Source organism: Carassius carassius, chromosome 14 (genome assembly GCF_963082965.1).
Source record: "Carassius carassius chromosome 14, fCarCar2.1, whole genome shotgun sequence".
NCBI classification, from domain to species: domain Eukaryota; kingdom Metazoa; phylum Chordata; class Actinopteri; order Cypriniformes; family Cyprinidae; genus Carassius; species Carassius carassius.
The window spans coordinates 15,542,279-15,566,956 of NC_081768.1; the positions used below are offsets into that span (position 1 = coordinate 15,542,279).

Sequence of the window (24,678 nt, forward strand, 5' to 3'; positions counted from 1 at the left end):
CTCGCCACACCTACTCGATTTTTACACATATCAATAGCAATTTTGCAATTTTTTAGCAGTTCATTACGGGAACTTCAGTATTATGTTTTTAATACTAGTATGTAACTCTGCACATCAGTCATTAATATTTAATGCATTTGTCAGAATTAAATGAATGAAAAATAAAAGAGTATAGAAATTAAGTGAATAAGAAATAAAAAAAATAAAAAAATACACAATAGACATTAGACTATATTTATGCATTAAGAGACGGATGTAAGTATTTATGTCCAGTACTAAATGAATTTTTTTTTTTATGTTTTATTTTTTAATATGATCGTTAAACGAAATGAGAAGAATTTACTTTGTCTTGTGGAGTATATGTAAAGATGTGTTATGTGAAATAGCTTATTCAGGAAAGTACTTAATAAAAAACAACATGCAACTTTCATGATCCCCCTTATTTTGTTTAATTATTAAAATTTTGCACATTCTGCAAGGGGTATGTTAACTTATGAGCAGAACTTATGAGTGTGTGTGTGTGTGTGTGTGTGTGTGTGTGTGTGTGTACCGATATGCTATAAACTATTATGCAAGGGAATGTGAATAAGATTATACATTGTGATAATTTGTAATGATTTGCTTTAGATGCCATAAAGTATAGGCTATGTCAATAAATTGATATAGATATACACAATATTATAAAGGCCAGACTTTAAACTATCAACTTTCATTGGCCGCAGAGGAATATAATGGGAATATTATATAATGGGAATATAAATGTATAAAGTATTATATATTCTTCAGTTTCCCAAAAATATTTTTACATGTTGCTGATTTTATGTCCAACATAATAATAATAATAATAATATATATATATATATATATATATATATTTATATATATATATATATATATATATATATATTTCATTATAATCAGATGAGGTATTTGCAGTGTGTTTTAGGGTTTGGGCAATTGAATGTATCTTTGGTTAATTTTTCCATTTGAAATATCTCATTAATGTAACATTATAGGTATGTTATAGGCTTATTAATAATATAGGGTTGTATATCAAGGCCAGTCGGGTGCATATCTTTACATACTAAAATATTGTAAATATATGGTGTAAAGTGTAGGGTACAGCTGATTGATTTATACAATCAGGCTCCATTATAAATCTCCAGACGTAGCATAACACCGCAGATTTAAAAAAGAAAAGGTCCCAGTTCCCACTTCTGTTTTGCACTCACGTAGAGTGTCACGTGAACCCCTGCAACCAATCCATGTCTACCTTCTTCTCTCCTCTGGTCAGTCGAGTCGGAGGAGCGAAGCGATGGCGGTGCGCCCATAGACATTACCAAGCAAAGTTTTAGCTGCTCTGAAAAAGTCTTTGGATCTAGGCGAGGGGGAAAGCCGTCGTTTTTGTAATGCTGGTGACTTACTGAAGTGCGCACTAGACTGACTCTGCGATAGGTTTCCTTCTGCGCGCGCGACGAGTCCTTAGCGTTCGGCGGATTTTTTCGGGAGCTTCAGTTAAGTTACTAACGTAGTTTGTGAACTTCGGAGAGAGCTAACGCTTTAGCATAGCTCTTTAGCCTGCTCGTTTAAAGTGTTTCAACTACCCAGCGAGTGTCTGTGTGGAGGTTTTGTACATGTACATACGCAATTTAATTATTGACGTATTTTAGGTAGTGGATTAATCGTGTGTATATTTAGCTTGATTCATTCGCTTGTGATGAGCAGGTACTTTGCACCTGTAGCCTCACGGCTTGAAAACTTTCTTGACTTTCCCGGTTAGGTGTGTTGTTTACAATGATTTTTACAAAGATGAAATTATTTTGTATGTCTGGTTGCGTTTAAATCGATAGACTAATAATGTAGCGTTTACTCTCAAAAGTAACGTTAAACATAAAGGTAGCGTCGCAAATATCCTGGCTAATGCTGTCCCAGCTTCAGAGGCACTTCGCACTCCCAGACTGGTTATCTGGCTTACGTGGAAACAAAGCAATGCGTCCCTTAACCTCTATTAAGCCGGATTTAACCTGACCGACTCTCCATAAGTGATATAAAGTGATCTGGCTGGGGGTTTTAGGATTTTTGTGTGTGTATGTGTCACTGGGGAATACGACTACAGGACTTGTTTTCTTTGATTTGACATCACGGCACCCTATGGTGCTCCTGCAGGCACCGAGACATGGATGTTCCCCAGGCCGTTTTCCCAAACGGTGAGGGGCGCCTGAGCCTCCAAGACCATGTCTGGACGGAGTCCTCCAGCTCGGGGACTTGGGCTCACTCTGCCCCCGTGTGTCCCCGCTCGCTTTGGACCGCGGTGTTTGACTATGAGGCCAGCGGGGAGGACGAGCTCAGCCTGCGGCGAGGAGACGTGGTGGAGGTCCTCTCTAAAGACGCTGCCATCTCGGGAGACGAAGGCTGGTGGACGGGTAAAATTAACCATCGCGTGGGCATCTTCCCATCTAATTATGTTACTTACCAACCGGCAATTTATAGAGCAGTAGGGGCTCGCGAGAGTGACCCGTCCGCCCCTGTCCGGATACCGTTCTCTGAACTTGTTTTACAAGAAATCATCGGCGTCGGTGGGTTTGGCAAAGTCTACCGGGGGACCTGGAAGGACCAGGAGGTCGCGATGAAGGCAGCTCGACACGACCCCGACGAGGATATTAAAGCGACTGCAGACAATGTTAGGCAAGAAGCCAAACTTTTCTCGATGCTTCAACATCCAAATATTATTAAACTAGAGGGGGTGTGTTTGGAGGAGCCTAACCTCTGCCTGGTCATGGAGTATGCCCGAGGAGGGACTCTGAACCGCGCTTTGACGGGCAGGAGGATCCCCCCTCATATCCTCGTGAACTGGGCCGTCCAGATCGCCAGAGGCATGCAGTATCTCCACGAGGAGGCCGTGGTTCCCATTATTCACCGAGACCTCAAGTCCAGCAACAGTAAGAGAGAGTTACTACATACTCCTTAACATTAATGCCTCCTTATCTTGACCAAGAATTACAGGTATTTGCTCTACTGTAGAAGCGCAAACAAACTTGTCACATTTCCTTTAGCAATTAGCACGTTAATCATTAATCGTTCACAAGGCTTCTCATTAGCACATCAACCCTTTTCCATATAATCCTGTGTTTGGACCCAAAAGGAGGGGGACAGATTACCACATGCTCATCCTTATACTCTAACATTGAACAACTAGGAAGATTAAAACTAGGAAGATCATGTACAATTTAACTGTATTTAATGCAACCTGCATGTGGTGTAGAGAACTGTGGACTCTGTCTTCTAGCTAAAAGCAATATGATTCTCAAAAGAAGCCACTAGCTTGTGAAATCTAACCCCAGAAGAAAAGCTATAAAATTGATGGATGCTCTGAGATTGAATGGAGCCTTTGTAGTTAATGTTAAAGACACTGGATTCTTCCAAGTCCTTCTGGCAACTTCGGTATTTGCTCATCTTAGTGTGCAACCTAAGCTGCAAGTTTTTAAATATTAAAAAACTTCTTTGCTTACACTGTTTCTTAAATCTCTCCCTGTTATTGCTTATACCATTCTAGACAATGAACTTAATATTTGGCTGCCATTTCCTATTTTATTGCCTTTCTAAAATTGATCTTTTGTTTAATTCACTTCTAAAGCTTTAGATAAAAGCAGCTGCTAAATTAATAAATGTAAATTTATATTGTAGCAAAAACTGGGTTATCACACTGCTCTGTATATAAAGTTTGATATAGATCCAACTTTATCTGCGTACACATTGTCTAATCACATACAGCCATATATAGTACATCTCAACTGGAGTTTTTTAGTCCCTAAATGTAATTATATGTATATAATATAAGCAAACATGTAGTATTTACACGTAGGGTAATTCGGAACTCGGGTCGCGGTGTTCAACGCACTAACCTAAAGGCTATTGGTGCCGACAACTTTATTATTTTCTTTAAAGCTGCTCTGAAATACTGTGTAATGTGAAAAGCACCATAGAAATCAATTTGACTGACTAAAATGTACATTTTGCACATTCAGGATAAAATAACTCATTCCCCATCATATACATGTACATCTGGGTCAAAATGCTTAACTACTAAACCGAGATGGTAAATTGCCATTGTAAATTTTGGCCCTAAAGTCATCAGTTTTTCTCCACACCCCAAATGTCACTGACAGTAGATCAGTTTTTTTTGCTCTTCAAAAGTGGATTTGAGTTATGTGCATTAACAGGGTTTCTTGCTCTAGAGTTGCACAGCCAACAAGTGATAAGGCTTCTGGCTCTCTTCAAGCCCAGGAATGATTTCTTCTGAATGCGTGTGACCCTGGTCAGGTCGTGAAGTTGAGAGGTCAGAGTTTGAACAGCTGTGTGCTCTTTGAGAAACTGTTGACAAAGTTCAGAAAACTCTGATCTGAAAATTGGTCTGCATTAAGATTTTTTTTTCAATAATTAAATCGTGTTATTGAGTCTTTTAAATAATTTTTTGCATATTGACTAGTGGTGAGTGTTGTCATGTATTACCTTCATGTTTTACGGATGTTTATAAAGAGAGTTACTTTCATGGAAAACTGGGATATTTGCTCTTTCTCTAAAACAATACTATGTAGGTACAAGGGATTATGGGATTGTCCTATCATGTTTCTTAGTCAAAGATGGAGTTGGGAAAGACCCTAATGCTTATCTGCCTCAGGTATGCTATACACATTGGTTAACCAATACCTGAGGCATTTCAGATGTTGTGTTTAAAGTTGAGTAACTTGTCTAAGTCTCACAAAAATCTGTAAACTCAAATATAGTCTTGAATTCTGTACAAATTTGATCAGCTGGTAACATTGGCCTGATAATGTAATCTATTCAGAAGCTGAATTTTCAGCAGCCATCGCGCCAGTCTTCAGTGTCACATGATCATTCAGAAATCATTCTAATATGCTGATTTGATGCTCAAGAAACATTTCTTATAAATAATGTTGATTTTAAATTTTTAACAATTATATGTTTAAGCAATGAATAGAAAGTTTAAAGAACAGCCTTTATATATACACAGGTGCACACACAATGTGTCTTTACAGTCATGTTTGGTTAATTTAATGCATCCTTGCTTCTTATTTATAAAAAAACCCATTTTGAATAGTAGTGTAGTTGATTTTGGCAAATGCGTTATGTATCATTATTATTATTATTATTATTATTATTATTACTGTGTCATTCTATCTGGTAAATTAGCAGCGTACATCCAGAACAATAAAAAAGACCGCATTCCACTATCAACAATAGACGCAATGTGGCTCCCTGCCCCCGTTCAGCGTGGCAGTGCTGTTAACGCTACAGTACTGTTAACGCAACTCAGTTTGTTCATCTCTCCACAGGATTGTGACAAACTACACTGGAAGCTTGCTGACGGTAATTGAAAAAATAATGTGTTTGCTCAGTGCTGCACTCAAGACACCCACCCATCATGAGCCAGAACCTCTCTGCTGTGTTCTTATGGGGGACTCTTTGCCCATTCAGGTTGCAGTACATTGTTTAGCAGGTTAAAGGTAGAGGGTGCATTTTTAAGGAGAAACAAACAACAGCAAAGTCAAATAGTAGTCTCTCAAAAAGTAAGAAATAAAATCAGATTTGCTCTGTGCCCACTTTTGCTTATCTGATCAATGAGTATCTTTGAGATATAGCAAATAGTGAATGAAATGATATTTTTGTGCCCTAATCTTTTAATACCTCACTCAAAGGAATGTCGCTAACGAGGGGGCAGAAGCTTAACATAAGTTTGTACAATGGAATGGTCAAGCACTAGTTGCTAGGTGACTGCCAACCCAAGAATGCCCCGACTCCTGGTCCTGAAAGGCTTATTTTCATTATTTTTAATCTCCTCAATGGCTGCTGTTTTCTCTTCAAGACAGGGAGCTTCCCCTGATTGGGGTAAAGAATATTGCAGAACTGTAGCCAGCAGCCCCTGTGAAACTCGGCACTGTGCTTTGTGTTTTGTCATTTCTGGCACATGAAGTGTAACGTTAAGGAATCTCAAGCATGTGTGCTCCCCAAAATACACACACACACACACACACTCACTCTCTCTGACTGACAGTGTAGTGAACAATGGTCATGTTGGAGGGATAGAGAGGGTCTGTGGTGAACATACTACAGGCAGTGGTTATTGTCTCATGATCTAAAGATGATTTTCTGCCCTATAAAACGGACACCATATAAATCTGTGAAAAGAAAAGACTTCAGAGCAGAGGCAAATCAGAGCAGAATTGTTTTGAAGCACTAATAGTTTAAGTTTTTCATTTTTATTTATTTATACATTTTTTTTACGTGTTGCAGGTTCACAGAAAAAGTGGATCTTCTTTATTAACATTACAGCATTCATATCCAACCAACTGGTTTACTGAAATGTATAAAATATTAATACTGATGTTATAATAGGTTGTGGGTGTTATTTTATTACATTTTAAACAGTTGTTTACTGTTGTGTTGTTACTTCATAGAAAGGAAACCTAAAAGTGCATAGAAACCAACAGCTGAGATTAACCTGAACGCATCAAAACAGGTGAAACCTGTTCGAAATGGGAGTCCCAGTTTTCATGTTTGTCCCAAAATGAAAGATTTGTGAATTTTAAATGTGTATTTTCTAACATGCAGGTCTTTTATCTTTTAAAAGACATTGTCTGGTTCTTTTTATTTGCAAAGGACAGCATGTTTATGAACTTAAAGAAAATTAAGATAAATGTAAAGGAACTAAATTCCTCATTGTGAAAATAGATTTAACTCTTAATTCTGATTGGATGGCTTACTCTGTCTTGTTATACTTAATAAAACATTGTGATTTTTGATAACTGAACATGTGAAAATGTTCTACTAAATGTCTTTCTATGTAACAAGGGCATAAACTGTGAATGTAGTCAAGGCCAGTCCTCGCCACCATGTTGGTTAAAGGCAGGAAAAGTTAGAACATGTTTAATGAAATGTGACGACAAAAAAAAAAGAATACTTAGTTACCCCCTCAGGTCATGATGGAAAGGGAGTCAAGTTCAGATTAATCAGACATGTAGTTATCAACACTGTTTATTACATACTGGTGTTGATAAAGGTCTCAAGTTAGATAATTGTCAAGGACCGAATCGGTGAGAAATAATATTTCTCCTGACCTCAGGATGTTCCTCACTTCAAAGCAAGCTGGCCTACATTCTCATGTTGTTTGTCATTTGGTACGAGACTCAATGGCAAACTAGAGCGACTTGTATGTCTCTTAAAGTTCTACATGTAGGCCTCTGTCCTTGAAGATTCCACTTCATGATAAAAGAATGGAAATATGAGCGTCCTCTTAGCATACTTATATTGTTATTCATTGACATAAATGCTCAAAGGCTAAGGCTCACGTGTAGAAAACATTCCCATCATACCTTAGTGGTTGATCTGAATGGCCAACTCACTTCTTTTTTTTTTTTCTTGTCTGTTATTTTAGTGTTTTTTTTAGTGTTCTAATATAGTTCAAATAACTTAAACATTTCTCCTTTCTCTTTCTTTTTTTAGTTTTATTACTTGAAAAAATTGAAAATGATGACATTGGTCGAAAAACCCTGAAGATTACTGACTTCGGCCTGGCCCGTGAGTGGCACAAAACGACCAAAATGAGTGCAGCTGGCACTTATTCCTGGATGGCTCCTGAGGTCATCAAGTCCTCTCTGTTTTCCAAAGGGAGTGATGTCTGGAGGTAAGCTGTTATTTTAACTTAATTGCAATGTTGAGCACAAAGCCTGTTATTATATTGAATTAGTTACTTGAGGTTCGACAATCACTCGGGCATCATAGGCACACTACCAGCTTTTCAAAAAATGCAAGCAGGTTAAAGGGTTAGTTCGCCCAATTTGCAAAATTATGTCATTAATAACTTCCCCTCATGTTGTTCCAAACCCGTAAGACCTCCGTTTATTTTTGGAACACAGTTTAAGATATTTTAGATTTAGTCCGAGAGCTCTTAGTCCCTCTATTGAAACTGTGTGTACGGTATACTGTCCATGTCCAGAAAGGTAAGAAAAACATCATCAAAGTAGTCCATGTGACATCAGAGGGTCAGTTAGAATTTTTTGAAGCTTCGAAAATACATTTTGGTCCAAAAATAGCAAAAACTACGACTTTATTCAGCATTGTTTTCTCTTCCGTGTCTGTTGTAAGACAGTTCAAAACAAAGCAGTTTGTCATATCCGGTTCACGAACGAATCATTCGATGTAACCGGATCTTTTTGAACCAGTTCACCAAATCAAACTGAATCGTTTTAAACGGTTCGCGTCTCGTATACGCATTATTCCACAAATGACTTAAGCTGTTAACTTTTTTTAATGTGGCTGACACTCCCTCTGAGTTCAAACAAACCAATATCCCGGAGTAATTCATTTACTTAAACAGTACACTGACTGAACTGCTGTGAACAGAGAACTGAAGATGAACACCGAGGCGAGCCAGATAATGACTCGTTCACGAGTTAAGAACCGTTTCTGTCAGGCGTGTCCGATTCGAGAACCGAGGAGCTGATGATACTGCGCATTTGTGATTCAGTGTAAAGCAGACTGACACACAGAGCATCTGAACCGAACCGATTCTTTTGGTGATTGATTCTGAACTGATTCTGTGCTAATGTTATGAGCCCAAGTAACCGATGGCTTGCAATCATCGCCAATGACGCCATTACGTCGAGCGCAAAAGAACCGGTGAACCGTTTTCTTCAACCGGTTTATTGAATCGAACTGTCAGAAAGAACTACTGGTGATCCGAAAACCGATGCAACCGGTTCTTGACTCGTGAACGAGTCATCATCTGGCTCGGTGTTCATCTTCAGTTCTCTCTTCACAGCAGTTCAGTCAGTGTACTTTTTGAGTACATGAATTACCCCGGGATATTGGTTTGTTTTAACTCGGAGGGAGTGTCAGCCACATTAAACAAGTTAACAGATTAAGTCATTTGTGGATTAATGCGTATTGGAGACACAAACAGTTTAAAACGATTCAGTTCGATTTGGTGAACTGGTTCAAAAAGATTTGGTTACATCGAATGATTCGTTCGCGAACCGGATATGACAAACTGCTTTGTTTTCAACTGTCTTACAACAGACAATGAAGAGAAGACAATGCTGAATAAAGTCATAGTTTTTGCTATTTTTGGACCAAAATGTATTTTCGATGCTTCAAAAAATTCTAACTGACCCTCTGATGTCACATGGACTACTTTGATGATGTTTTTCTTACCTTTCTGGACATGGACAGTATACCGTACACACAGTTTCAATGGAGGGACAGAGCTCTCAGACTAAATCTAAAATATCTTAAACTCTGTTCCGAAGATAAATGGAGGTCTTACGGATTTGGAACGACATGAGGGTGAGATATTAATTACATAATTTAGATTTTTGGGTGAACTATCCCTTTAATTATCCTTTTATGACATAATTTTAGCTTTTAAAAAAAATATATAGATATATATTGTTTTTAATGTAATTGCGTACTGACGTAATTTTACCCAATGTTTGTGTGCCGTGGCTATACACACAAATTAGAATATTGTCTTTATGTTGCCAGCGCCAAACTCTGTAGGAAGTGTTCCAAATCAGTGACTTAAAAGAATCCGTTTCAATTCATATGTTGCATTTAAAGGAAACTCCCCATGTAGGCGGGTAGGTTTTGGAGCACCGCTTATATGGAATTCGTAGTGGTTGATTTAGTTTTTAGGTTCACAGAAACTTTAGGTCAGTTTGAATTAGAACAGCATTTTGGTGATGATCCAGCTGCTCTTTTACCTTGATTGTGAAAGCTAAATGTGAAGACTTATCTTTTTCAAAACATTATCATGCCACTTTGGTCAAACATTGCTTACCGAAAGCCCACACATGATTGGTTTCACTTCTCTCTTCTTTCTTTCCTGACGTTGCAAGAGCATTGTTTTTCCCAATTCTCGTTATTATTGTACATAAGCGCTGTTCAGTTAGCCCAGTGGTGTGATTGGTTTCAATCTACTTCCCTAATGAATTCTGTTCTTTCTCCAGCTATGGAGTCCTTCTTTGGGAGTTACTGACTGGAGAGGTTCCTTACCGTGGCATCGACGGTTTGGCAGTTGCCTATGGAGTGGCTGTCAACAAATTAACCCTTCCCATTCCATCTACCTGTCCCGAGCCTTTTGCCAAGCTCATGGAGGGTAGGTCTGTTGGTAGTTTACTGATGGTGCTCCTTTGTTTATCCAGTGGTTCACTGTTATTTTTACATGACCATGAAATTTTTTTTTGACGTTTGAGCACTGATGCCCCTTCACACGACCAGTGTCTTTGTACTTTAAGTTGCTTATGGGTGTTCCTAGTGAGTGCTATCACTCTATAAAGTTATTGAGTCACTGATTCTTTTCAGTGTTCCTGTGGCTCAAGTGGTAGAGCATTGCGTTAGCAGCACAAGGTTGTGGGTTCGATTCCCAGGGAACACTTGTTAGGTAAAAAATGTTAGCCTGATTGAACTAAGTTGTTTTGGATAAACGCGTCTGCTAAATGCATTAATTTAATTTATTGGTAGACTGCATATAATAGATGTATGTTGATGGTAAAACGAAGATATTCTAATTTGACTAGGTATTTTCTTGTCGCTTAAAGAAGTAACATCCAGCAGTTGCCAATAAATTTTCATTTGATTGTAAAAAATTATCAGTTTGTCTCGAATACTGAACATTATACAAAGGAAACAAACTGCATCAGTGCTAAACAGCTCATTGCAATGCATTATATAATCATTGTATGAATCAAACTCACTGAGACTGCAGACACATCCACACATTATTTTATTATATCCATTAGAGCTGGGCGATATATCTTAACTATATGATAATGCGCATCTAGTCAATAAATCTGGTTCTGTGATTACCGCTAAATCGCCATCACCTGCTTTTAAATGGAGCGGCATTTAATAGACAGAGCCATAGATCACTGACAAGCTACGCAATATCACGTTCATCGAAGGCGATTCATCTGGGATAATGAAGGCGATATTGCGTAGCTTGTCAGTGATCTACGGCTCTGTCTATTAAATGCCGCTCTATTTAAAAGCAGGTGATGACGATTTAGCGGTATTTATGGAACCAGATTTACTGACTAGATGCGCATGATCATATCGTTAGATTTATCACCCAGCCCTAATATCATTGTTTTTACAGACAAATCATATAAAACAGTGAAGTTGTTTGCACTTAAAAAGGATGATCTGAGCTCCACTAGCACAGTCTTCATTTCTATTGGATGTTGTTCCGAAAGATGCTTTTAATTTGCATAAAGTTAAACATTTCTCAAATTTGTCGTGCCATTGCCTACTTTGCCTAAATCGGCAGCTCTCTATTGACATGAATGGGATCATGTTACTGTGTGTTGCTGGTGGCGTTTACAGGGCTTGAGTGTGAACAACTCCCACTGCAATCAGGAATTGAAAGTTCATTGTAATGATAACCAATAGATAGATTCTAACAGATTTTGTGCTTCTAGAATGCTGGGATCAGGATCCCCACATCCGTCCGTCCTTTGCTTCCATCTTGGAGCAGCTGACTGCCATAGAGGAGGCTGTGATGGCCACCATGCCGCAGGACTCCTTCCACTCAATGCAGGAAGACTGGAGAGTGGAGATTCAAGAAATGTTTGATGAGCTACGCACTAAAGAAAAGGTTGTTAAGATTTTGTTGGTTGTCTATTTCATAGCTGGTTTTACATGGTTTTGTAATGAGACAGTGGACCTATTTCGTTTTCAGGGTTTATGACAGATTTTAACAGGATAGCTGTATTTGGTTGAATTTTTCCTCTTATATAGCCTGACTATGTCAGACTTCGTACTTCCGCTCAATTTCAGTTTGCTTCTGTACTCCGTCTGAGATAGTGAACTATCTCCCAGTTTTCGTCCGGCTCAAAAACAGCCGGCCAATCAACGAACAGAGGGCAGGCTGAGAGCCATGACGTAGACGCGTGATTGGCTTACGGGTAACCAATGATTTTAAACTTCAGACAAGCCCCCCCCCCCCCCCCACGGGAAGGTAAACGCTTGTCAATTATGCCCTTCCAGACTCTGTCTACGAAGCACAGTGAAGTAGCAGAGTTTGGTATTACCTCTTATAGCTAGGGATGCACCTATCATGTTTTTTCATGGCCGATTCAGATACCAATTATTTTTTTTTTATTTTATTTTTTTTATTTTTCTTTACAAGCAAACTGTCCGATTCCGATACCAATTTCCATTTTTTTCCCTTTAAGCAACAAACAAGAAAGAAGGAAATAATGCATAAACAAGATGTTTATTTGGTATTTAATAGGCCAAACTGTCTTTTGACTATTGAAAACAATAACCATAACCATCTGAAATTAACGGCAGTAACTGCACATTAAGTAGCCTACATTCAATACAAACATAGATGGTACAAGCATCAGCATTTAGCTTTTGAATAGGATTGAAACTACATAGAACTGGCCTTAAATTAAAAGAGTAACTGTAACCCTGTGAAATTAAAGGCAATAACTGCATAGTTCTACAATCCAAACAACACGATCAACACACATTCAATAAGATGTTTCTTAATCAGCATTCAGTATTTGTTTTAGTTTTTAAATTTGGTTTAAAAAAAAAAGTCTTTACCAGTGAGACTAAATAAAAGTATACTATATAAATAAATTATTCCAAAATGTTTACGAATAAAACCAAAGATGCAAAGTGTTTCATTCGTCCAATTAAAAAACAAATTTGGGCAATGATTCTCATCTATATTTTTTTTTTACTTGAGCCAATGAAAAATAAATAACTATTGGCTCAAGTTAAAAAATATATAGATGTGAATCATTGCCCAAATTTTTTTTTTAATTGGACGAATGAAACACTTTTTTTCAATGGCTACAGCAGGTGATTTTTAAATCAAATTAAATCAATGTAGTTTTAAGGTAAAATAAAAATAATCATCCTATACAGAACTGACATTTATTTTTGGCTTTTTTTTAAAATGTGTATGCAAGTTCTACTTTACAAAAAAAAAAAAAAAAGGATTTCAGTTTTGTCAGTTTATTTCCATTTCGTTTCTCATCCAACACGCGAGAAGTTGAGCTGAACATCCCTTCACTGTCTACATGTGTGCAGGGCGTTGACAGGTACAGTCTGCTCGCGCAGGGAAAGGGGCTCTTATTTGTGCGCCAGTACACTAACAGCTGTTAGCTTCCTGCTATGTGTCCCTCAGACATGTAGCTCTGCATTACCACTGCTGAACGGCTGCCCGTTTCCTGTGCACAGGTTTCGAAATACTGCCACACAAATGACATGATAGCGAATGATTACAATGTAGTCTGTGCATGCGGGCGCACTTATGGAAAAATCAGCCGAAAAAAGACCAAAAACCGTCCGATTGCCGATCGTGTATTTTAAGCAAAAACTGTTTCATGGCCGGTCAACCGGTGCATCCCTTATTATAGCCATCTATTACCAATGAAATGGCCTTAAGCGTTCGATAAGTTGGTTAATATGATAAGCTGCTTCTAGTCCTAACAGCTTGCTATGTTGAAAAGGTTTTGCCGTTGAAGAATGCCCTTTCCTGCAAGTCAGCTAAAACGTCACGTAGAAACTGTGACATTGTTCCACATACATTCTTGATCAGTGAATTTTTCCACTGCTGCAAGTAGTCTTCTCACATAAATATTTTCATTGTTACGTCATGCGCCAAACTTTTCCTTGCTAGTAAATTAACAAATTGTTCATTCATAAATGAATTGTCTAAATCATCTGCACAAGTGTGTTTCTTGGCAGACTGCCCCAAAGCTTCTTACAGAAGTTATTCATAAGAGATTAGGCCAAACGGCTTTACTCCATGTGGCCGGAAAACTGTTTTGATAAATGCTTAACAATTCTGCCTGCAAGTTTTATACATGCGGATTATTCTGTTCAAAAGATTTGAAGAAATAAACTAACTCCATCATAAAGGTGATTGATTCTTTTAACCAAAAGGCAGAATATCCATTTGCCATCTTCAAGTAAGTCAGAGCAAAAGTGGAATGTAGAGAATGACAGAACAAGCAGATTTGAAGTATTTGTGATTTATGAATAACTCACTCACAGGTCTCAAATTATATGTTTGTGGTGCTCAAGGGTAAAACCAAGAAAAGAGGTCTGATCTGAAATGAGCTGTTTAAAGCAGAGAGGAATCTGAGCTCTGTCCTCCAAGGCCAAAGGAAGTGAAACTGCCATTCATACCACTGAGATATGATATATATATATATATTTTTTTTGCTTGTAGACAGAAGAGTCATAAACATGAGAACTTTTCGGTTTTGCTTCCCTAGGCAGTGGTTCGGTATATAAAAAAAACTTGGCCATAGTTTATTTTGTCATAATTTCAAGGAATTGTTCAATTGAAAAGGAAATTCTATCATTATTCCCCACCATTATGCCATGTTTGGATGAAATGTTTATAGATTCGTCTTCTATGTACTTGATCACGAATGTTCTTCACAACAACAGGAGCTCCGTTCACGTGAGGAGGAGCTGACGCGAGCAGCCCTTCAGCAGAAGTCTCAAGAAGAGCTGTTGAAGAGGAGGGAACAGCAGCTGGCCGAGCGGGAAATTAATGTGCTCGAGCGTGAGCTCAACATCCTCATATTCCAACTCAACAAGGACAAGCCCAATGTTAAGAAACGAAAGGGCAAGTTCAAACGCAGCCGGCTCAAGCTCAAAGATGGCAACCGCATCAGCTTACCCTCAGGTTAGAGCTGTATGAATATTACATTAATGTCTCTCGATAAACTGTTTATCATGACTGTTTACAGATTTTCTCGTGTATTACGGTTGTGAAGGAGGTTATGTGAGAAATGTTACTGTGGCTGAAGTAGAAATTTTTTAAAGTGATTTAAATACTGCTAAGGGATAAACCTTATTTTTGTTGTCTTGAACAGATTTTCAGCATAAAATCACAGTTCAGGCCTCTCCGACTATGGACAAGAGAAGAAGTCTCAACAGCACCAACTCCAGCCCTCCCAGCAGCCCTACACTGATCCCTCGCCTCAGAGCCATTCAGTGTAAGTGCCTACTGTTTTACACATTGCTATTTTACAATTTACTAGTTTTTCACAAAAAAAAAAAAAAGATTTTTAGGTAAAAAAAAAAAAAAAAGACATTGCTGTTTGAAAGTAGGTTTAGATGTTTAACATTTCTTTATTTTAAAGGGAAGTCCCCTCATTAATCTTCCTACAGGAAACTGAAAACGAAACTGAAATTCAAGCAAACATTATAGTCGTAAGCTAATATAAAGATTGGCCCATATCCCTTCTCTGGTTAAATGTTTGCCAGTTTCAATCCAGTAAAAATAAATCATGTAAAGACAGTCAATTCAGTTGTGAGCAACTAAGTATGACAAAAAAAAACCATCCAGCTCATTGCCAGTCTGAATCCTATGTCTGTCACACGTTTGTAACATATTTTCTTCCCATCAGTGAGCCACCCAAGTGGCACTAGTGGAAGGGGCAGTATGTTTGTGTATCACCAGGATGTGGATATCACAAGCGAGTGTAAACCTCCTAGCGGCTTTAGGAAGAAAGGCAAGGACATTGTGGTCCTGTGAGACAAAGCCACCCCATCTAACTGTGTGTTGGTGTGATTCCTGATCACTACTGCTCTGCAGCATATCATTTGTTTTGATGACTTTGGGATACAAATGATTGTCATAACACATTGCTTGATGCTTTTGAAGTTTTAATGGTTTGTAATGAGTTTGCTTTCACTGGCTTTGGGGATCAAGTACATTTGGGTGGACCTTGTTTAAGGTCAACCCAATGATCTTCCTGAAACTCCATTAACCACTTTAGAGAATGATTGTAATGATCTAACACTTATGAATAATTCAGAATTCAATCTTGTGTTGCTGGCCTGGGTGGTGGAGGTTGCCTTTATTCACTAAAAAAACTATTGAATCTCAGTCTGTGGTGTGACAGATATTGCCACCGTCAGTTAAGACAGTTTCTGTTAGTACTAGCAATTCTGTTTCAAATTCTTTGTATCTTCACCTCTAGTGACCCTGGATGAGAGCAACAGGACATGGGGTCGAAGCACCAATTACAAACCTGAGGAGTTTGAAGATGTTAAGAAAGGTTTTAAGAAGAAGGGCCGCACATGGGGACCAAGCTCTGTGCAGACCAAGGAAAGAGGAAATTGTGCTGAAAGGTTAGAAAAGTGTTTATTTTCTTGTGGTCCTTTTTTTTTTTTTTAAGCTTTTTGTGTGTGATTTTTAAGTGTGTAATGTATGTTTCTGTTTTAATGATTCAGTAAATCTGATGATTCGGATGTGTTCTAATTATTTATAAATTGTGGGTGTCACTGTCATGTTGTCTTTAGAGTTCGTCCTCTCTCAGATGGAAGCAGTCCCTGGTCCACTAGTCTAATGAAGTCCCAGAAATCTGTTCCATTGGCTGCATTATTTGCAGAGCAGGGTATGTAAAGAAGGCTCATCTTCCATTTACTTTTTCCATGTGCTCAGTTTTCATCGCTGTTTGTTGAATCTTTTAATCATGTTACAAAGAACATGACATGAATCACCTGTCGTGTTTGAAATGCCCCCCACCCCATACCCTTGTTCACTATTCCTTATATTAGCCCAATAATCTAGTCCAGTTGTAGGTGTGAGTGAAAACGAGTAAGTGAATTCAGACTCTTAGTGAACCAGAGGGCTGTTGCTTCTGCATAATTTGTACTTGATGTTTAATAATCATTTGAAACTAAGCAAACTGGCAGCTCCAGTAGTAGAGACGATTCTTAAACTCTGTCATGGAAACTAGCTTGTATAAACCTTAATTAAACTATTTAATGATCAAGTAAAAATAAATTATACCTGAATCATATTGAGCTACAGAGTCTTGATGCATCTACAGGCGCCATCTTCAGGCGAGATGTGGAAAGGTATTTGGCAAGACACTCTCACAGTGCATATTGGGTATTCTCTAGTCGTTGCATTATGGGATTAAATGAGTGCACCCATTTATGTGCTGTGTTCTGCTCTATTTTGGTGAATTAATTTAACTCCTAATATCTGCACAATTAATATATCTGCACTTTTAGACTGTCTAATCTTGTTTCTATCCAGTCTTGTTTCCAAATAGTTTGGCAGTCTTTTATTCACCTATTTATTTATTGTTTTAGTGTAAAACACTTTTTTTTTTTTTTTAAGTCTTGTATCCTCCTCAAGGCTGCATTTATTTAATCAAAAACATATTAAAACTGTAAAATTGTGAAATACTCTTTACAAATGTAATTTATTCCTGTGATGGCAAAGCTGAATTTTCAGCAGCCTTTACTCCAGTCTCTTCAGTGTCACATGATCATTCACAAATCATTCGAATATGCTAATTTGGCTTTTTTTTTATTATTATCATTGTTGTGCTGCTTAATATTTTTGTGAAAACTTTTCATCATTTTAATGAGCCCTTGCTGATTAAAAGTGTTTTTTTTTTATTACCACCCCTAAACTTTAGCTGTTAACTTTGTTAGCTTGTTGTTCTTCCAGGAATCGATAAAGATGAAGTGTGCTCTGCTGATGGATCTGACAACAAACCAAAGCAACTCAAGTTCCCCAACCAGGTGTATATTGATCTACCTCTGTGGAAAGATGAACAGGGGGATGGCCAGGGGCCGGCTGGTGGAAGTGAGAGCCAGGAGGACCCAGCAACCTCCACCAGTTCCACCAGCACCACACCGCAGCACACACCCACCAACAGCCTGAAGCGCACCACCACACGCCGGCGCACAGACGCTGTTCTCTATGGGTGTGCCTCCATCCTTGCATCTGTCGCCTTCGGCTTTGACCTGCGGGAGGTATGTAAGGGTGCTGCTAATGAGGAACCAGAGCCACGTGAAGAAAAGAAAAAACGAGAGGGCCTGTTTCAGCGTGCCACTCGCTTCCGCCGCAGCACCAGCCCCCCCGGTGGCCGCTCAAGCAAGGATGAGGTTACCCCAGGACCCGTAAATCTACTCACCATGTCATCGATTTCTGAGTGCAACTCCACCAAGTGCCTCCTGCAGTCAGATTTTGAGGGGACTGGGTATAACCTAGTGAATGAGACTCCAGCTAGGAATTCCCAGCCACCTCAGAAAATAGGCACTAGTGACATTCTTCCCTCAGCCCCTCTACAAGATCATCCTTCTGGCTCCAGCTCTCGGCTTAGGAGAAAGAAGTCCAGCCCTGCTGTCTGTCAGACCAGTAAGTAATTTGTTTTTTTTTTGTTTTTGTTTTTAATGATCATATAATAATTGATTCTTATAACTAATAAATGGCCCATATTAAAATTGTATACCATTTTGTCAAAATAATGTAAAACACACACATATATATATATATATATGTATGTGTATGTATGTGTGTGTATGTATGGATGAAATCTTATTTAAAATGCTACAAGCGAATATAGACCTTACAGCATTATAATTTAAACTATGAATATTTAAGAATATTTTTTTATACAGTTTTTATAACGTTAATGTTTTTATTAGATGACAGAAAAAAAAATCTAATACATCAACTACAACTAATACATCATACATAACTTTACTGTCATCTAAAAAATGTTTTTATTGAATTTTGATATAGGCTTAAATGTTATCTAAATATTTTGTACATTATGTTGTTCATAAAATCTATATTCTATAAAAAAAATATATAATCTAAATTTTCTAAATATAAAATAGTTTGAAATGAGTATGTGAAATTAAACTCTCAGTAGTATCAGGGCAAGGTAATTAAAGAATTTAAACATATCACATATAATTTAAAAATATATGTATATCAGCTGATTAGCAATATGTTGTTTATCTTTAGTGCATTTAATATAGGTTGTTGGTTTATAGGATTACAAAAAAGTTTCAAGGTTTTACCCTGCTGATTACTACATTAACCCATGACACTGAAGCTTTGGTTTCAAAAATTGTTTATTAATGTTACTTTTTTTTTTTAAGTTAATGGCAGCAGTAACTCCCAGGTTAGTCCAGCTGAGTCCTCTACCACTTCCCTGAAAAAGAAGGCTGACAGAGAGCCTGCTCAAGAGAAGCAAGTCTCCAGAGAATCAGCATCTAGACACAGGCCGCTCTCCCTGAGAAGCAAACCTCACTCCTGGGGTCTACTAAAGAGCCGCAATAAGAGCTATTCTCTTGGGCACTACTCTGGGGAGAAGAGTGCCCAAAACTTAGACATGGTCCTCCCCTCAGAGGTCAAAATGGGCTGCTCTTTGCTGGACATGGACACAGAGGGTCAAAAACGAGACTGCACGGTTCCCCTCTGTCGAATACAGAGCTCACCAAGTCGACCGTCTGTCTTTGAACTGGAGAAAGAGTTTTTATCCTGAAATAAGCTGCATCTAGAACACAGTCTTACCTTTGGTTTGAATCTGTCTGTTCAAATGACATTTAGTTGTTGTTTTAATTTTTCCCCAAGATTAACATCATGGCCTTTGATCAATATTTGAGCCATTGCTGCTGGAGATATTCTGTGGTATTTTTATTTATATGCGGTTTACTTTTAATATGTAATTTAATATGAAGTGACATATATGAAGTGAATGATCAACATTCCACTGAATTTACAGTAGAATTGCTGGTTTGTAGATTTTGCAAAGTGACATGATTTATAAACCTTTTACATTGATGAACAAGATCTCAGATTCTGTTAGAAACTACAGATTTTTAAAGTGTTCAGGCATTTTTGTCATTTGATTTCTTATCACGTAATGTCATATGAAAGGCATAAACAGGGCCCACAGTGTTTATATAAATAATAATAGTTCTACAGATGAAGTGGCTTAGCTAATGTGATTGACCAAACTAACAGACCTCAATTGCCAGCTCAAACAGCACAGGTCCCTACATAGCTCTTTATTTTTCCTGTACTAATATATTACATTTTCAGGGTTTGTCTTTTAGGACCTATTTGAAAATGATTTCTACCTTTTTTTTTTTTTTTTTTTTTGTACATTATTTTTTCCTAAAGTTATATTGGAGAGGAACCTTATATGAGACTCTCTCCTTTTTTAGCTTTAAGTCCGATGCATTGGATCTAATTGTGTCTTAAATGTGTAGAGGTCTACACATGCCTGTAGCTTTTTAGGTTGCATAGCAGAAGTATATATAGATATTGCATTATGCTGCCAAATAGTGATAAATGAATTAAGTGTCTATCAGTGTTGCTATTATTTACAGATAATTCCATTCTATACAAAACATACAAAAATGAATTTAACTAATAGATTCATCAAGCACCAGGATGCTATTTAAAACCCTTACCTTCTGAGTAGCTTGATTTTGAGTTTTACGCTTCAGTAGGTGCACAGAATTTAAAGCAGAATGTTTATAATTGATCATATAACGTTAAATCAGGATTTGGTGCTTGAACTGTTTAAGTGATTTAATCTGTTTCTGCAAAACCCAAATGCTTTTTTTTAAACTGTCAATTTATATATTCAAACTGTTTTCTCAGTCATGACCCTGTGTAAAAGACTTATTAACATGTTCACTGTCTATTTTGGACATAAGTAGTTGAGTAACTTGCTTTTCCACTTTCTCTGAGTCCCGTCAAGTATTGTTTTGTATCTGTGGAGACTGTGATTTGAAACGTACTTAATTGAACAGATTGAAATGTTATAGGGTGTCAGATGAAATACTCTCATCTTCTAATTGGAGAAGATGTGTTTGAGAAACAGCTCAGTATTTGAAAAGGTTGTTATATTAGGGATTATAATTATTTACTGTAATTATATCCGTCAGCACAAATGTACCGTTTTTTTTTTGTTTTGTTTTTTCAGAAATAATGAGAGGTTTTCCCACTGACACCTATTATGTGGTGCTGTTTTGAAGAAAGAAGAACAAAATATGTTTTATAGCACTGGAATTTGAGTCATGATGATTGTTCATTACATTTATTGTATTAAAGCATAATAATGAGTCCTGTTAGTTTAGATAGACAACTGCACATTAGGATTCATAAGAACAAAGGACTTGGAGAGACATTGTGGTGCCTCCTTTTTATGTCTTGCAAAGATCATTAATAGATGGAGTAATAATATGATTCCTGTTTTTAAGGAATTCATCTGCTGTTATTGTGTAAGCACAATCATTTCTCCTATTATGGGAGAACTGCAGAGATCAAACTTTACAAGCAGTTTTATTTAGACCAATTTCCAAATGTGAAGGACGCAGATGTGTGAATGAAAGAAAACAAGATTTATGTTCTCACCAAAGTTGAAGTCTTGGATTGTGAAACGGTTTTGCAAGATTGTTACATGGTACACATGCACTGCTAATAGTTTTACTGGTTTTGCTCTTTAGTGTATGTTGTATTGAGCTCTGTTTTTATCCGATGTTTTACCCATGTGACCAGTTTAATGTAAAAAGCTGTTCTGTTCTGATGTGGACTGGTTATTTGCTCCAGGAGGGCTCAAAGAAAAAAGGGCTGAGCCCAGAATCATCTCATTTATATCAAATTCTACTATTTTACTGTACACAAGTGACCAATAAATACTTTATACAACATTTAAGCATTGTTTTTCTTTCATAATTTATTTAGTTTTACTTTCAGTCATTTGTTGTATATTTCTTGAGTTCCAACACTTTAACACAACATTAAACTACTGTCTGGTGTTCAGTTGTCAGCCCTAAAAGTGACAATAGTTCATGTTTTAATTTTAACAGTCATTAGCCTTAAAGCTGAAGTATGTTTATATTTTAATAATAATAAAAATAAAAAAAAACTTAATACTAAATATCTTCAAGTAAGCCATTTGTTGATTTCCCTGAGAGAAAAAAAAGTGTAAATACTTTCCACTGCTGTTAGCTCAAACCAGTGGTGTGTTTTTAGGGCGGCACTTTTTCTTTGTCCACCCAATGAAAGATGAGTGTACAGGAAACCTGTGTGTAAACAGTCATTATTTTGCTGATGGTGATGGTGCTAGTGGTGCAGAAATTACACACTTCAGCTTTAATGTAACCTAAAGGCAAAGCCTGTCATAGTCTTATAGTAAACATGACCTTGGTGAAAAATTACAGACATTCCCTATGTAGTGTGTATGTGTGTAATTTTCACGTTGAACAAAGGTCCAGAGGCAGCTTCACCCTGCAGGCAGATAAAACAGAAATGTTATAATTGAAACCAGAAATAATATGAATACTATAAAAATACATGTGCATCTTGTATGTGCTCAAAATTCTCCGATCTGAAACTCTTTGCAAAGAAGACAATCGCTCTAATTTATCATAAGGTGGTTGGAGGGTCTCTGTCTCGAATAACAAGTAGCGTGTCTGTGCTCACTTTGTCGTCTTTTTGTATACCAACCATCAATACCTGGGAGGCAACTTGGAGAAAGCACAAATGCGGAAACTTATCATGGACACCATCATTTATCTCAGGTGTTTCCCTAACTACAGAAGCCATATCAGGTGTTACGTAAGGCTTACCTGTGGGAGACACTAAGCCTTCAGTGAGTGCTGATGCAGGTGCTGGGACTCCGTAAGCTTTTGTGACCTGAGCGAGGGGTAACGGACACAGCCTGAAGGCAGTAGGTGGTTTTCGGACGTAATCCCTCGATCACAAGCTCCTTGGAGCAACTGTCTATTTCATAAACTTCCTATTTGGGAAGATGGGATTGGTGAAGGATTAGCATACTGAATTTAAGGAATTTGGAGTCATTTATAATAATTACAGTTAATTTAGGGCATGGGGTGCCAGGAAGTTATTGTTAAAATTTCAAAACATTTTGGAAAAACTGCCAAATGAAGTGCAATTTGCTTTGTGCATGCCAGTATTTGTATGCAGATCATTTCCTACAATCTAGCAAATTGCAACAAATAATGATATCAACCAATCAGCAAGCTAATAAACTAATCCAGTCATTTGCTCTCTCAGAATCATGAACTAATAGCTCTATGGCATTTTCAGTGGAACACAAAAAGATATTCTGAAAAACCTTGGTAGCCAAAAAGTTTTGGTAATCATTGACTTCCACTGTAAAGCTATTTCTTAAAATATTTTATTTTATGTTCCACAGAAGAAAGAAAGTCCTGCTGTTTTGGAATGACGTGAACGTGAGTAAATAATTCCAGCATTTTCATTTTTGGGGTAACTAACCCATTAGTTTTGATATTCAACAATTAGTTTCAGTCCTCGAATCTGATTGGCCGAGGTGTGTTACAAGAGCACTCGTACAAGTGCTGAACTTTTCACTTTTTCACTTTATCAATCCGTATTGGCGCCTTCCTGACAAACTGCCACCAGAAGTTGGCGACAAATCACAGTCTTCATGAGTGTGGGTAATTTAATAATTTCTTGTGTTGACACACGACATAACACATTATACCGGCTAAAACAAATGAAGACTCTGGCAAAAAAAAAAAAAAATTAAATATGAGTTCTTTAATATGAACTTTTTGTTTACTGAACTAAAACTGTGCATATAATTTGAACTTCCATGAGTCTTGACCATGTGATTTTGTTTAAATCTAGTTAATATCACATAGGCTTAATATACTATATATACACCATGGGGAATTTGTACATTATCATTTATTTATCTTAAGGGTTTTCTTACCTCTTCTACCTCATTGTGAATTAGGTATATTCTAAATGTGAGTTTCTGCAGTTTTGTCACTCGTATCCTAGAGCCCTTCTTTCCTTGCAGTGGTGTTCTCGGAGGTCTGATCTGGACTGAAATGATCCGTCCTGTCACGGTCACCTTTATCTGTGGTGGGCTGTAATTAGCTGTAATTCAGAGGAAATTATTTGATGAAAAGTTCCACAGGAAGAAAAAAACAAATATAAAATTGTGCTGTAATGCCATCACAATCACATTGTGCAATCTTTGTTCCTCTTGGATTGGCTCCTCCGTATCAAAATCAACCACAAATGTGTTGAATTATAAGCTTTCCTCAAGGAAAATCATAATTAAAATGGAGTATACTCACTTTCCCACTGAGGGTAAAACCTGTGGCTAAGGACCCATGATGAGAAGCCCTCAGAGGACAAGGAACGGACCCTGGCATAGTACCATTCCCTGGGATCTGACGTTTCCTGGCTCAGGTCACACTCCAGCAACCGGATGCCCTGACAGTGTTCAGAGTTAGTCCACTCCTTGTCTCCATATCTGAAAGAGAGAGCACCAATATTAAACATTTCATAGCTACAGAAATGTGAGGATTCAATTTGGGTGGCGTAAGCAGATATTGGCAAGTTATTTTCCGAGCCTAATTTACGTTCTTAGACTTTAACTTTGTGCATGCTTACATTTTATGCTGGACAAAATATGTCAGGTTCTTGACAACTTTGTTTGGATGATTCCAGTGTAAGACATTTCTGAAGTCCAAAGAATGGAACTGCAAATCAAGGGGAGCTAAATCATCCTTTGGAGAGCCTTAAAGACAGTACAAATGAAACTTTACATGGAAATACTGCGCATGTTGATGTTCATTGTTTATGCAGGCTGCCAGTGATATTATTGAAAATATTAAAAATATTAACATAGTGCCATCATAAAATGTCCGTGCAAGAGACAAGCTATACTTACAGTCTGCCCAACAGAGAAGTGACATCGCAAAAGCAAGTTCCAGGCATTTATGTCCAGTCAAAGTATACATGTTAACAGATAAATGACACTGTGGTGGTTTAACTCTGACACCTTTATAACC

General features: G+C 37.5%; 2 protein-coding genes across 3 annotated transcripts; one reads left to right on the forward strand and one right to left on the reverse strand.

The window, feature by feature from the left end:
* Positions 1-1,238: 1,238 nt before the first annotated feature.
* map3k21 (mitogen-activated protein kinase kinase kinase 21) lies at positions 1,239-21,534 on the forward strand. Of its 2 annotated transcripts, XM_059566332.1 has the most exons (11): positions 2,816-2,939; positions 6,477-6,538; positions 7,522-7,702; positions 10,026-10,174; positions 11,496-11,671; positions 14,494-14,734; positions 14,925-15,047; positions 16,038-16,188; positions 16,360-16,454; positions 17,525-18,217; positions 18,970-21,534. In XM_059566332.1, the coding sequence occupies exons 3-11, from the start codon at positions 7,620-7,622 to the stop codon at positions 19,353-19,355; spliced, it is 2,097 nt and encodes a 698-aa protein (XP_059422315.1). In that variant the 5' UTR covers positions 2,816-2,939; positions 6,477-6,538; positions 7,522-7,619; the 3' UTR covers positions 19,356-21,534. The 2 variants fall into 2 exon arrangements, with proteins under 2 accessions (XP_059422314.1, XP_059422315.1); XM_059566331.1 differs by lacking the exon at positions 6,477-6,538 and having other exon boundaries at positions 1,239-2,939.
* A 115-nt stretch (positions 21,535-21,649) lies between these two features.
* il22ra2 (interleukin 22 receptor, alpha 2) lies at positions 21,650-24,678 on the reverse strand. The gene is made up of 6 exons (XM_059566333.1): positions 24,558-24,678; positions 24,278-24,404; positions 23,959-24,137; positions 23,586-23,755; positions 22,456-22,625; positions 21,650-22,114 (listed from the first exon to the last, which is right to left on the reverse strand). Exons 1-5 carry the CDS (start codon positions 24,625-24,627, stop codon positions 22,476-22,478), a joined length of 696 nt encoding a protein of 231 aa, XP_059422316.1. The 5' UTR covers positions 24,628-24,678; the 3' UTR covers positions 21,650-22,114; positions 22,456-22,475.